Source organism: Zingiber officinale, chromosome 3B, assembly GCF_018446385.1.
Source record: "Zingiber officinale cultivar Zhangliang chromosome 3B, Zo_v1.1, whole genome shotgun sequence".
Taxonomy (NCBI): domain Eukaryota; kingdom Viridiplantae; phylum Streptophyta; class Magnoliopsida; order Zingiberales; family Zingiberaceae; genus Zingiber; species Zingiber officinale.
The window spans coordinates 13,293,507-13,307,272 of record NC_055991.1 but is presented as its reverse complement, the minus strand read 5'-3'; the positions used below and the strand labels follow the sequence as shown (position 1 = coordinate 13,307,272).

The 13,766-nt window shown below is 41.0% G+C and overlaps 1 protein-coding gene and 1 long non-coding RNA gene across 2 annotated transcripts; both read right to left on the bottom strand.

Moving 5' to 3' along the window:
* Positions 1–673: 673 nt before the first annotated feature.
* LOC122054692 (LOB domain-containing protein 3-like) lies at positions 674–2,042 on the bottom strand. Its single transcript, XM_042616131.1, has 2 exons — positions 1,820–2,042; positions 674–1,261 (listed from the first exon to the last, which is right to left on the bottom strand). The coding sequence occupies exons 1-2, from the start codon at positions 1,913–1,915 to the stop codon at positions 674–676; spliced, it is 684 nt and encodes a 227-aa protein (XP_042472065.1). The 5' UTR covers positions 1,916–2,042.
* Positions 2,043–9,246: 7,204 nt separating this feature from the next.
* Positions 9,247–11,522, bottom strand: LOC121968087. The gene is made up of 5 exons (XR_006107929.1): positions 11,468–11,522; positions 11,319–11,381; positions 11,195–11,236; positions 10,291–10,350; positions 9,247–9,364 (listed from the first exon to the last, which is right to left on the bottom strand). It is a non-coding gene; the product is annotated as an uncharacterized LOC121968087 (long non-coding RNA).
* Positions 11,523–13,766: the final 2,244 nt, after the last annotated feature.

The following is a 13,766-nucleotide window of genomic DNA, read 5'->3' as shown; positions in this document are numbered from 1 at the left end:
GTCAATTGAACTAAGGCGGACAATGTTCGTGCTGGTGCAGCTTGTCTCCAGTGATATGTAACAACAACTATTGAATGTGTATAGAAAAAAAAATGGAGAGACAAAAAGGAAAAAGATTAGAGAACAAGAGTCTCTGAGCCATACAATAGTTCGATTTTATCTTTTCTTCATGACTCCAACCCCTCTTTACTTTCTTCTGTCCCCCTCTAGCTTTTTCTTATTGTTCCTACATCCAATCATCCCTATTTGGAATATGCCCATAGTGATCAAGACTGCTCTACATAGAGGAAATTCAATCTATGGACCACTCGGGGGGTCTTAATAGTGATCATAGATGAAACCCTTAGCTTGTGCAAGAGACTTCTCATCTCTTTTCTTCATCATCATTCTACACCTCTCATCTTATTCTTCCCTTTTCTTTCTTTCCCACAATTCCGACGACTCCAAGCCCTCATGTGAAAGAAATTTGTCTCCCTTCTTTAGAAAAAAGAACAATGAACCCAAACTGTATTAAGTGAAAACACACACATACCCAAGGAGAAAATGTCCATCGATGGTTTTAATGGAATCAGTCAATCAAAATGTATACGTAATTGTAACTAATGGAACCAGTCAATCAAAATGTCTACGTAATTGTAACTAATGTCTATCAAAATGGATCAAGAAAACAGTGTTACTGAGATTTTTCCTCTGCCTCTACTTCCTCATCAACATCTCCGGCGCCAATTTGAGGAGGAGCGACTACTGAAAGATGTTGTCGGAGGAAGGCGAGATACGCGGCTTTGCGGTCGATCTCGTTGTGTAACCAAAGGATGATGTCAAGGCATCCTGTGTTTGGGCAGGCAGCATGCACCTCCGACTCATAAATTATGGTTGCCATGCAGACAGGGCGTTTATGAGGGAGGAGGGACTCCAGGATCTCCTGTATAGCACTGAGCTTGAAAAGGCGGCGAACCTTCTGGAATTTACCGTCTTCTGATGCCGGAAAAAAAGGCGCGAACAGACAGTCCTCAGTGCACTTCTGGTGCCGGAATCTGCAGGCAGCGCAGGGCAAGACGGCAGCGGAGGTCAAATGAGGAACCTCGGTCATCGTTGGGAAGGAGGTGACTGACTGCGTTGGCAAGGGCGGCGCTGAAGCAGAGGTGGCATCAAGATCGGATGATTGTGGCGCGGCTGCAGCGGTGGTGGCATGCAAGGCGGCAGCGGAGGTGAAATCAGGGACGTCGGTTGGGAAGGAAGGAGACGACCTCGTTGGCGGTGGCTGCGTCCAGGAGGAGAACGGAGAAGGCGTGTAAGAGAAAGAATTATCAATGAAGAGGAAGGGTGTACGGCAATAAATGAAACTAACATCCAAGAAAAGACGGCTAGAACGGATCCAACGCACATTATCAATGAAATAAAACCAACAAATTAATATCAATGCAACATTCGATTTAACGCATTCATGAAATGCAAAAGAATCGCAAATCAAAATTGCTTCTACCGTTCTACGAACAGGGATTAAGAGCGCATCTAAACGGAGACAACAGACAAGGATCGAAAGGAGATGCAAAGGACTATAACGGATCCAGCAGCACCAATAATGCAATAGAAACCAAGAAATTAAATATCAATGCGACAGTGGATACGACGAATTCAAGCAATCTACGATCGGCGATTCCAGATCGCTTCTGCGAACAGGGAATCCAGCACACGAATATGAAGTGGACAGAAGGTATTCAAGGAATGCAAACGATCAACGAATCCAGATCGCTTCTACGAACAGAAAATAAACACAAGTCTAAACGGAGAGAAGGATCAAGATAAAGAGAGGGCGGACCTCGGCGGAGCAGCCTCGGGGTTCCCTGAGCACGATCTTGTCGAGGTCATTGACTTCGTCCTCGCAAAGCTCAAACGGCAGTGAAGGCCCTGCCATGTCTTCTCACGATCGACCGAGATCGATCCCTCACCACCACATCCACCGGAACCCTAGCGCAGATCGATCCAATCGAATCCCTCGCCGGCGCCCTTCGCTCGCTGGCAATATCAGAGTGAGGCAGAGGAGGAAGGTGAGGATCGAAAGAGACGGTGCGACACTGCGGCACCGGCTTATTTATAGGCGAAGGCTCGGCCGTTACTAGCCGTCGTCCCGTGTCCCCACGCATACGTGAATAATAAAAAATAAAATTCGAGTCTTACTTTTTTTTTCAATTAAATAAATGATGAAAATTCACTTTATATATATATATATATATATATTTGATATGTTGGGCAATGCGCGACAGTAAGCGACGCGTAGACGTGGCGTTGCCAACTTCGGGTCTCTGTTCAAAACTTCAGCGGCGGAAATTGTCCAAATTAAAATCTCCCTCGCCGCTCTCTCTCCGTCTCCCTCGCTCCCTCCGTCTCCCTCGCTGCTCTCCCACTCTCGCTCCCTCCCTTCGTCTCCGTTGTCCGTCGTCCGGCTGACCTCGAGCTCCCGGCAGAAAAGTTTAATATTAAAATCTCTCCCTCGCCGCCCTCTCTCTCCCTCTCTCACTCCCTCCTTCAACGTCCTCCGTCGAAACTCGTCCCTCGCTCCCTCCATCTCTAGCGTCCGGCGTCTGGCCGACCTCTCGCTCCCTCCCGGAATGTATAATATTAAAATCTTCCTCGCCGCTCACTCTCTCCCCCTCGCGCACTCCCTCCTTGAACGTCCTCCATCGAAACTCGTCCCTCGTCCCTAGCGCTCCCGGTGGAAAAGTTTCTCCGATGTTTTCAATCGCACAGCTGCTGTGAGATCCTACCACCTCACTCCATTTTAATTTGTTAATCCACACCGTTATAGCCTACAAAAATTGGTCTATCATAATGGCTGAAATAATTGTATAAAGATGCATCGCGCCTTTGATTCGCTTCTAAACGTTGCATCAACTACTTCGCAGGAAACCTTCCTTGTACCAGCTCATCTTGGATTGGTCGTTTTAGAAGGTCGGAAGGATTTATGCTACGACGTGGAAGGCCGACAGCTACAACAACCGCCTGCTACAAGGTGTAGCAACTACATGGAGAGGTAGCTGCTACAACGTATAGCAGTTAACTCTCCGTGTAGCTGCGACACCTTGTAGCAGTTAAGTTGGTAAGTCATTTTTCTAGCTGCCCTATTTTCTAGCAGAGATTAACCCAGTAGCCATAGTTTTCATACTCTATATATCAACTTGATTCAAACATTATTTTTGCTCAGTCTTTCCATTGCTTCAGCGCCTTTCCTGTTGTGCTGCTACAGATTGATTGTAGCTGTATATATATTTGCTTTAAAATTATTTGCTTTGCTGGTACAAGTTGAAGTTGCTACCTCGACTAATAACTTGCTACAACTGTTTATAGTTGTATATCATCTTGCTTAAAAAATGATAAAAAGTTATTTCTGATGCTGCATCACCTTTGCTTTGGTTTGCTGCCACGCGTTGTAGCATCTACTTCGACTAATAACTGCTACACATTGTAGCAGTTACCTCTACATGTAGCTGCCACAACTTGTTGCAGCTAAATTGGTAAGTCATTTTTTTAGTAGCCGTATTTCTGTAAAAAGATTTACCCTAAAAATATTTAATTGTCGTCTCCCTATTTAAACTTTCTTAAATAATGATTAAAAATTATTTCCGCTGTTGCAGCACCTTTGATTTGGTTTGCTGTGACGCGTTGTAGCAACTACTTCGACTAATAACTGCTACACCTTGTAGCAGCTACATCTACATGTAGCTGCAACAAGCTGTGGCAGCTAAATCTGTAAGTCCTTTTTTTAGTAGCCATATTTTTGTACATAAATTATCAACTTGCAAAAAAATTTATTTAAAATTATTTTCGCTGCCTGAGCGCCTTCGGTTTGCTTTGCTGCTACACGTTGAAAAAGCTACTTTGACTAATGACTGCTACACCTTGTAGCAGCTACCGTGAGCGACATGTAGCTACAACAACCTGTGGCAGCTAACTCGGGAGGTTAGCTGCTACAACGATCTAACAGCTCTTTCTTCGTTTACGCTCGGAAGGGGCACAATCTTATTAATGGACTTAGTGTCAAGTAATAGTATACACTTAGGCACGTCTAATAGTATCCTCCCCATCGGAGTCACTGCTATTATTTATGTGACCGAAGGAAACCAACTATTAATTTTATTTGTCAAAAAGTTAGGTTGACATGATAATAAAATTAATGGGATATACCCTCCTTTTACAAATGTTGAATTTGTATACGTCCACACTATCGTGGCATACAAAATTCACGGTGTTTTAAGGTGTTGATTAATTTAAAATAGTATTGTTTGAGGAATCAATATTATTCTAAATTTAGAGTTCTGACCAAAATTTATTTTGTGATTTTTAGGATGACTTTCAACCCACTAGTCATTATTCTAAAAGAAAACAGACTTACTGGTCTCAACTATATAGATTGGAAAAGAAACCTGGGCATTGTTTTAACTGCTGAGGGCTATAAGTTTGTACTGCCAGAGGAATGCCCAGAAACACCTAGCAATGATTCTACCCCAGAGGAGATTCAGTATCATAGTAAATGGGTAAAAGCTGATGAGATGGCACGGTGTTACATCTTGGCTTCGATGTCAAATGTATTGCAACATCAGCATCAGGACTTACCAACAACCTATGATATAATGAACAATCTCAAGGAACTCTTCGGACATCAGAATCGGGCTGCTAGGCAAGAGGCAATGAGAAAACTAATGACAGCCACCATGACTGAGGGGACTCCCGTGAGGGATCATATTCTCAAGATGATGGCTTACTTAAATGAAATACAAGTTCGTGGAGGGGAAATTGATGGGGAAACCCAGGTCGACATCATCCTCCAAACGCTGCCCAGAAGTTTTGAGCATTTTCACCTGAACTATAATATGAATAAAAGGATGTATTCATTGGCGGAACTTCTGACAGAACTTCAGGCAGCCGAAGGGTTGTTTCGTCAACATTCTCAAATTCACTATGCTGAAAATGGTTCTACTTCTAAGTCGAAAGGCAAGAAGAAGAAGAAACAAAATGGCTCAGCAAAGAAGGTGAATAAACCTCAAGGTGCAGGACAAAAAGCTAGAATAAAGAAGCCGAAGGGCAAGTGCTTTATTTGCAAGCAGACTGGACATTGGAAGGCGGACTGTCCTCATAGGAAACAGAACAATAAAGGGGTTCCAGGAAACCCGACGACTATTTGATAGAGAGATAACTGTCTACATGGGCAATGCTACTAAGGTGGCGGTTGTTGCAGTGGGAGACGTCTACTTATCATTTGATAGGAATAGGAAATTGGTTTTAAGGAATTGTCTTTATGTACCCAGTTTTAGAAAGAATTTAATTTCAGTTTCTAAACTATATTCGGATGGATATTCAGTTTCCTTTAGTAACAATGTGGTTATAAAGAGAAATAAAGTGATTATCTGTTCTGGTGCATTGGTTGACAATTTATATACTTTAAATCCAATTTCTCCCACAAAGCAAAATATGGAAATTAATAACATATCTTCTAACTCTAATAAGAGAAAAGAACCTTCGGAAATGAACCAAACACATCTTTGGCATCTAAGGCTTGGTTATATTAACTTAAATAGGATTCAAAGGCTTGTAGCCGATGGACTCTTGGGTCCATTAGAGTTGGAAAACTTTCCAATGTGTGAATCCTGCTTGGAAGGTAAGATGACCAAGAGACATTTTAAGGCCAAGGGGTATAGAGCCAAAGAAGCGTTAGAATTGGTTCATTTTGATTTGTGTGGTCCTATGTCTATCCAGGCTAGAGGTGGCTTTGAATATTTTATCTCTTTTATAGATGATTATTCAAGATATGGATACATTTACCTAATGCGCCACAAGTTTGAGTGCTTTGATAAGTTCAAAGAGTACAAGGCTGATGTGGAGAAACGTCTAGGTAAAAGTATCAAGACACTACGATCTGATCGTGATGGCGAATACCTCTTAGGAGAGTTTAGGAATTACTTATCAGAGGCCAGGATTCAATCCCAATTGTCCGCACCTGGTGCACCCCAACAGAATGGTGTGGCAGAACGAAGGAATAGGACTCTTATGGAAATGGTTAGATCGATGATGAGTTATTCAGAATTACCAAATTCGTTTTGGGGATACGCTCTGGAAACAGCAGCGCACATTCTGAACTTAGTAACTTCTAAATCAGTATCTTCTACTCCCACAGAATTATGGAATGGGCGGAAGCCCAGTCTAAGACATATTCGGATTTGGGGTAGTCCAGCACATGTGCTGAAACAAGATGCTGATAAGTTAGAATCTCGTACAGAAGTTCGTATGTTTGTGGGGTATCCCAGAGGAACGAAAGACGGTATATTTTATAGTTCTAAAGACCAGAAGGTCATTGTTAGCACCAATGCCCAGTTTTTAGAAGAAGACTATATAATGGATCACAAGCCCAGTAGTAAAATTGTTCTAGAAGAACTTAGAGAGGACACGACTACTTCAGTACCAACAGTACAAGATGAAGTACCACAAGAGACTGCAACACGCGTCACACATGATACACAACCACAGACGGTGCCTCGTCATAGTGGGAGGGTTGTGAGGCAGCCCGAGAGATTCATGTTTTTGGGTGAGTCTTTGGACTTGATCCCAGGCAAACATGAACCAGATCCCCGGACATATGATGAAGCACTCCAAGATATAGATGCAATATCTTGGCAAAAGGCAATGAATTCTGAAATAGAATCTATGTATTCTAATAAGGTCTGGGAGCTTGTAGAACCACCTGATGGTGTAAAAGCCATTGGATGCAAGTGGATCTATAAAAGGAAAAGAGGGACAGATGGGAAGGTAGAAACCTTCAAAGCAAGGCTTGTTGCTAAGAGATACACTCAGAAAGAGGGAATCGATTATGAGGAGACCTTTTCGCCGGTAGCTATGCTTAAGTCTATCCGGATACTCTTATCCATTGCCGCTCATATCGATTATGAGATTTGGCAAATGGATGTCAAGACAGCTTTCCTTAATGGAAGTCTTGAAGAAAACATCCATATGAAGCAACCAGAAGGGTTCATTGAAAAGGGCAAAGAGCATCTAGTGTGCAAGCTTAATCGGTCCATTTATGGACTGAAGCAAGCTTCAAGATCTTGGAACATCCGGTTTAATGAAGTAATCCAGTCATATGGATTTATTCAGTGTCCGGATGAGTCTTGTGTATACAAGAAGTGTAACGGAAACATGGTGGTATTTCTTGTACTATACGTAGATGATATTTTGTTAATTGGCAACAATGTCAAGGTATTATCGGACGCAAGGGTATGATTTTCCAAACAATTTCATATGAAGGACTTAGGAGAATGTGCACACATCCTTGGGATCAAAGTTATAAGGGATCGCAAGAAAAGAATGTTGTGCCTGTCTCAAACTTTATATATAGATACAATCCTTGCTCGTTTTAGCATGCAAAACTCCAAGAAAGGTTTCTTACCTTTTAGGCATGGAGTAGCCTTATCTAAAGAGATGTCTCCAAAAACATCAAAGGAGATTGAGGACATGAAGGCAGTTCCTTATACTTCGGCTGTAGGAAGCCTTATGTATGCAATGTTGTGTACGAGATCTGATATCTGTTTTGCTGTGGGCATGGTTAGCATATATCAAAGTAACCCTGGACAAGGACATTGGACTGCAGTAAATCATATATTAAAGTACCTGAGAAGGTCTAGAGATTATATGCTAGTTTACCAAGCAGACGATTTACTCCCTGTGGGTTACACGGATTCGGACTTCCAATCAGATAGGGACAACAGTAAGTCTACATCAGGCTATGTGTTTACTTTAGGAGGTGGAGCCATTGCATGGAGGAGTGTTAAGCAGAAATGCGTCTCAGACTCAACCATGGAAGCTGAGTATGTGGCAGCCAAAGAAGCTGTATAGCTCAGGAACTTTCTAATGGACTTAGATGTGATTCCTGTTTTGCCCAAGATCGTCACAATTTATTGTGATAATAGTGGAGCAGTTGCAAACTCGAAGGAACCATGAGCCCATAAGGAAAGTAAACATATAGAGCGCAAGTACCACCTGATACGAGACATCGTCAAGCGAGGAGAAGTTGTCGTCGCCAAGATAGCATCAGCAGATAACCTGGCAGATCCTTTCACTAAGGCCCTTCCGGCGAAAGCTTTTGATCGGCATGTGGAGGGGATGGGAATTAGATGTATGACAACAGATATGACAGCTTAGACTTTTAGTATAAGTGGGAGATTGTTGGAGTGTATACTTAAAAGTTTAGCTTTTGTATACATTTATTTTGAAATAAAGAATCACATTGGTCAAATGTTTACATTTATTTGTTAAATGTAATTGTTCAATTAATTTATATAGTAGATAACATGGAGTGTGGAGTCACACTTAGAAGATCATGTTGTCGGTTCTCTATAAATTATAAACAGTTGCTCACGACTAAGATGGAAAGGAACAAACCATCAGAATAGACGTAGTGTAATTAAGTATTAGCACTACAAGAAAAAAGTCAAACAACAACGGTTTTTCACCGTTGTCGTAGGCCATTTTGAACTGTTGTTAAAGGCCGTGTTGTTAAAAGGGGTGGCAAAAGACAACAGTTTTTAACCGTTGTCTTTGAAGGCAAAGACAACATTTTTTACAACGGTGAAAAACTGTTGTCTTTTCCTTCAAAGACAACAGTTTTTCACCGTTGTCTTTGAGTGTCTACCTTTAATAACAGGGTCTTCAACAACAATTTTAAACTATCTACGACAACGGTGAAAAATCGTTGTCTTTTTTAGAAAAAAAATAAAAAAAAAATTAATACACAATTTTCCAATATTATAAAGCATTCAAAATACTAAATTTCAAAATAAAATTTAATATACAATTTTCTAACATTCAAAAATAATATCTATAACATTCCGAAGAAATTTCATAAGCAACCAACAAAATTTCATAAGCAACCAACAAAATACAACAAAGCTATGACCAAGTGATTTTGAAGCAAATTCTCCCCTAGGAAGGCTATCACATTGTTTGCTCACTTCAGCTAAAATTGCATCAACATTGACACCATCTCCAGCAATGACAAGAACTACCTGAATCAGGACCATGTTCTGCCTGTAAAATTAGCGATTTTATAAAAGAAGAGCACCAAACCCATGGAACAACTATCCTTATAGCAATTTGAAAGGTTTCATTGTGGATTTTTATCAAGTCTTCAGGTAATAAATTCCAGCTACTGAAAATTACAACAAAAAACATTAATAACACAGGCACAATAGAACAGAAGACTCTGCACCTGAGAGAGTAGATCTGCAGCTATGTGAACTGGATTGGCATGTCTGTCGGCGATGACCAGCACCTCTGAAGGGCCAGCAGGCATATCAATGGAAACCATGGCTTCACTATTCTGCAAATCAGCCAAAGTATTCACCAAGGATCATTCTCTTCGTGATCAACAAAATGAACAGCTATGAGGATTGAACAGAAATTTAACTACTGTAGAGACATATCTCTAATACAATATCTATGAGATATATCCATACCAATTGAACACCTTACTGGGAATCAAAAATGAAGCCACGACACTGGCAAAGGTTATCGGAATTAGGGAGAAACAAATAAATAACACCCAAGTTGATAGGTCAAAGCAGATTTATCTTTTTAAGTGTAAGAAAATTGATGGTAGATGATTTGTGTATTACTTGGGCAATGATGTAGTTGTTTCCACTCCAATCCTGAGTCTAGTTTTAACAGCTCAAAAATTATATTTGCATTCACTATTTAGAGGCTATCAATGTCACAATTTTTTAAGCTAAGAACATAAACATTATTATAGTTCCCACTGGCTATGAAACTTTCTTGATAAAATTTGGTTCCTGTGTTTCTGTTAATCACTTTTCCAGGAAATAACAGTACCTGAGGTACATGATTCAATTTTATTCTTAAGGCAGGGATTTAGCTGAATGATTGTTCCTAACAAATCTTATCTGACCTATAGCTCCAAGTTTCTGATTAACTGCAAGGGGAAAAGAGCTAATAGTTTACAGAAGAGCCAACTGATCTGTCATTTCATTCCTGAAAGATCTAGAAAGGAATGGCCATATTATCTGTTACATTTTGATCTTCTTACTTAACATATTATCTTCTTCCAAAAATCACCACAAAACAAGATAATTAATACTAAAGATTTGATTTGATTGATCACTACATTTCCAGTACCTCATGACAAGGAAAAAATCATTTGTGCATAGGACTAAAACAAGGTAAGTAGATGTAATCAAATGATAAGAGCAATATTCATAGAAATGTGAGGCTACAGAATTATTATCATACCTGAAGAATCATTTTTGCAGCAGTAACATATTGATTTCCTGGCCCAAAAAATTTTTCAACCTGAAAAAAGCAATTAAAACATAGACGTAAAAGTAAGTGCAATCAATATTACATAATGCTTAAACCAAATGAAGAGGAGTATCAATTAAAAGCTTGACAGAAAACAAAGATTGAGTTAGTAGGGAGATCCTGCACCACAAGAGAATCTCATATAGGTGTATATTTGTTCATGTATGATATGTAGGATTGACACAACAGCTAGAGGAGGGGGTAGTGAATAGCTGATGTCTGAAATACACAAATCAAAATCTTGAGTGCAAAGCTTAATTAAATGTTCGTTACTCAATGGAAATAAAATAAGCAACACTAGCAACACTAACTCCGTTGGTTCAGAACGCCTACATTCCAAATGTTTTTGTACTAACTAAATGAGAGATTCAAATATAGAATGCAGCAGAGAAATTTGCACACAATGCTCAGGCAACAAAATCCACCGTAATATAGTATCATATTCATGAAACAAGGCTCATAATGATGAAAAAAGTTATATATATGTATATATATAATTGAAGCATGAGAATAATAGTTTGTGTTCAAGATTGCAAAAATGATGATTTTGTATGCAAGATAGCTCTCCTGTAAAAAAGTTTGTAAAAGTAGAAGATGAGTTAGTGCTAGTGTTCCTAGTTCCTACTCTTTCTAGCCAAGATGCCCAGCTATCACTATTAAGTTTCCCAAAATGATAAAGAGATACCACCTCAAAATCAAGCTACATATACAAAGCACAAAATTACAATCCAGATAAAGCAAAGACAGAAGAAACTTGAAAATACTGCCAAACAAGAGATGCAACTTTCAATGGTGAGGGTTTGCAATCAACGTATTAGATGTTTGTAAGGATTACCTTTGGGCAAGATGATGTTCCCCAAGCCATCGCTGAGATCGCCTAAGATAGAATGCATAGATACCATTGTGAGAAAAGACTTGTTGAAGAAAAAAAGAATGAAAAGGGTTAGAAATTGACGAACCTGAGCTCCCCCAGCTTTTAGAATGTGGGTGACGCCAGCTTTCTTTGCACAATATAACACTTCCTGTTGTCACATAATCATGTTAACCTATGTCTTAACATGGAAAACCAGTGTAGGGATAGTGATGATAGATTATTTTTTAAGGCTACCTTGCAAATACTGCCATCACGACCAGGCGGAGTTGCTAGAACAATGGTTTTGCACCCGGCAATCTGTGGAGGCTGGTGCATACATAAATAAATTGAAAGTTAAACCAGATCCTTTTGCCTAAATGTATCAAAATTCACTATGACTACAACATTGGATATTGTAAACAAGGATACTATACCACCGAGAGCATCAAAGCAGTTGAGGGTAAGACTGCAGTACCCCCTGGAACATAAAGGCCAACAGATGCAATGCACCGTGCTATTCCTTGGTGTGCAGCTTCATAGCAACGGTCCTCATCTCGTCAACGAACGAGCGGTCCCGGGAGGCCTGCCGCTTCTTCGGCATCTCTGCGGTGGTCGCCGTGACGACCATGGTGCACAGGGGCTTCCGGTAGGAGGCCTCTCTCCGGTGATGGTGAGGGAGGGCGAAACGAACCGGACCAGAAAGGGAGGCAAGGATGAGGCGTGCTCAAGCACAGAAAGCTTAGGATTGGGAGATAGGAAGCGTGGAGGAGGCCATACTTATGCTTCTGCCGCTACTCTTCCTCCTCCTGTCCCAGGCTGCTGTTACAGCTACGGGGCAGCAGCAGCAGCAGTGGAGCCAAGAAGCTTGTGCTCCCTTCTCTTGCGGTCTGTTCCACGACATCAGCCACCCATTTCGTCGAACAACTGATCCGCCTCAGTGCGGGGATCGGATGTACGAGCTCACCTGCGACGGCGACAAAGCCACCATCTCCATCGGCTCCACACACTACTTGATCACTCAGCTATCTTACAAAAGCGGCACGATCCGCTTGGTGGATCCGAAGTTTGCGAGCGGAAGCTGTGGCCTCCCTTCCCAATCTTTGTCACCCTCCGATCTTTCAAGCTCTGGCTTCGACCATTACCAAAATAGTTGGTGGGCAAGTTTCATGAGTTGTAGGAGAAGAATCGAGGCCCAGAGTTTGTATCAGCTTGTTCCTTGCTTGAGCAACAAAAACAACACTTTTGTCTATGTCGTTGTTGCATATAAAGGAAATAGTTTGTCGTACCTTTATCCATCATGTCATTTTGTGTTGATGATTCCAGCAGCAGAAGTGAGGAGGCACTAGTGAGGAGGCAGCGAAGATGGATGAAAGTCGAGGTGGCGAGGAGGAGGCGCTGGTTAGAAGGAGGCAACAAAGATCGCTGAAAGTCGAGGCGACTAGGAGGAGGCAGTGAAGATGGCTGAAAGTAGAGGCCGCGAGGAGGAGGTGGCGAGGCCGAAAGTTGAGGCGACGAAGAGGGCAACGAGGAAGGAGGCAGCGAAGAGGGTGGTGAGGAGGGAGGCGGCGAAGAGGGCGGTGAGGAGGGAGGCGGCGAAGAAGGCGGTGAAGAGGGTGGTGAGGAGGGAGGCGGCGAAGAGGGCGGTGAGGAGGAGGTGGCGAAGAGTAGGGTTTTGGGAAAGAGACAGAAAAAAACAAGGCGTAAATAACACTGACAGAAAAATGACGAAGGAGAAAAAGTGGCGAAAGAAAAAACAATCGCATTCAACAACATTTAATAGACAACGGTTTTTAAAAACCGTTGTCGTAATTCCAAAAAAGCACACATAGACAACAGTTTTAAAAAACTGTTGTCGTACCCTTTAAAAACCGTTGTCGTATCCCAAAAAAAACATAAATAGACAACAGTTTTTAAAAACCGTTGTCATAGGCCAAAAAAATTACTAAAAGACAACAGTTTTTGTTAAAACCGTTGTTAAAAGGCAAAAAGACAGCGGTTTGGTATAAAACCGTTGTCGTTTGTGTGTTGTTGAATGTCATTTTTCTTGTAGTGTAGTTTATCTTGACTAATAAATTACACTGATACACTTTAAGTGTATTGAGTAGGATCATTTAGGTAAGTTCTTTTTGTACTGACTTAGTAAAAGAACTAGACCTTAGTTATTATGGAAGTGTGTGCTCTTAATCCTAATATAATAACAAGCATGTATATTTAATATTTATTTCTTTGACTTATCAAAGGGTGAGGTTTAGCTCGATAAATCAATATGCCCGATAAGTTGGGAAATGATATTACTTATAGTATGTGTTGTTGATTATAGAAGGAATCTGTGTCCTAGTTATCTAGGTTGAGAATGTTCCCAAGAGGAGCTCATAAGGATTGCCATGTTAAACCCTGCAGGTGGACCTAGTCCAACATGACAATAAAGTTGAGTGGTACTACTCTTGGAGATAGATATTAATTAAATGAGTTGTCAGTAACTCACTTAATTAGTGGACATTCGTAATATTAAACACAGAGAGACTAACACACTCATGATAAGAAGGAGCTTATA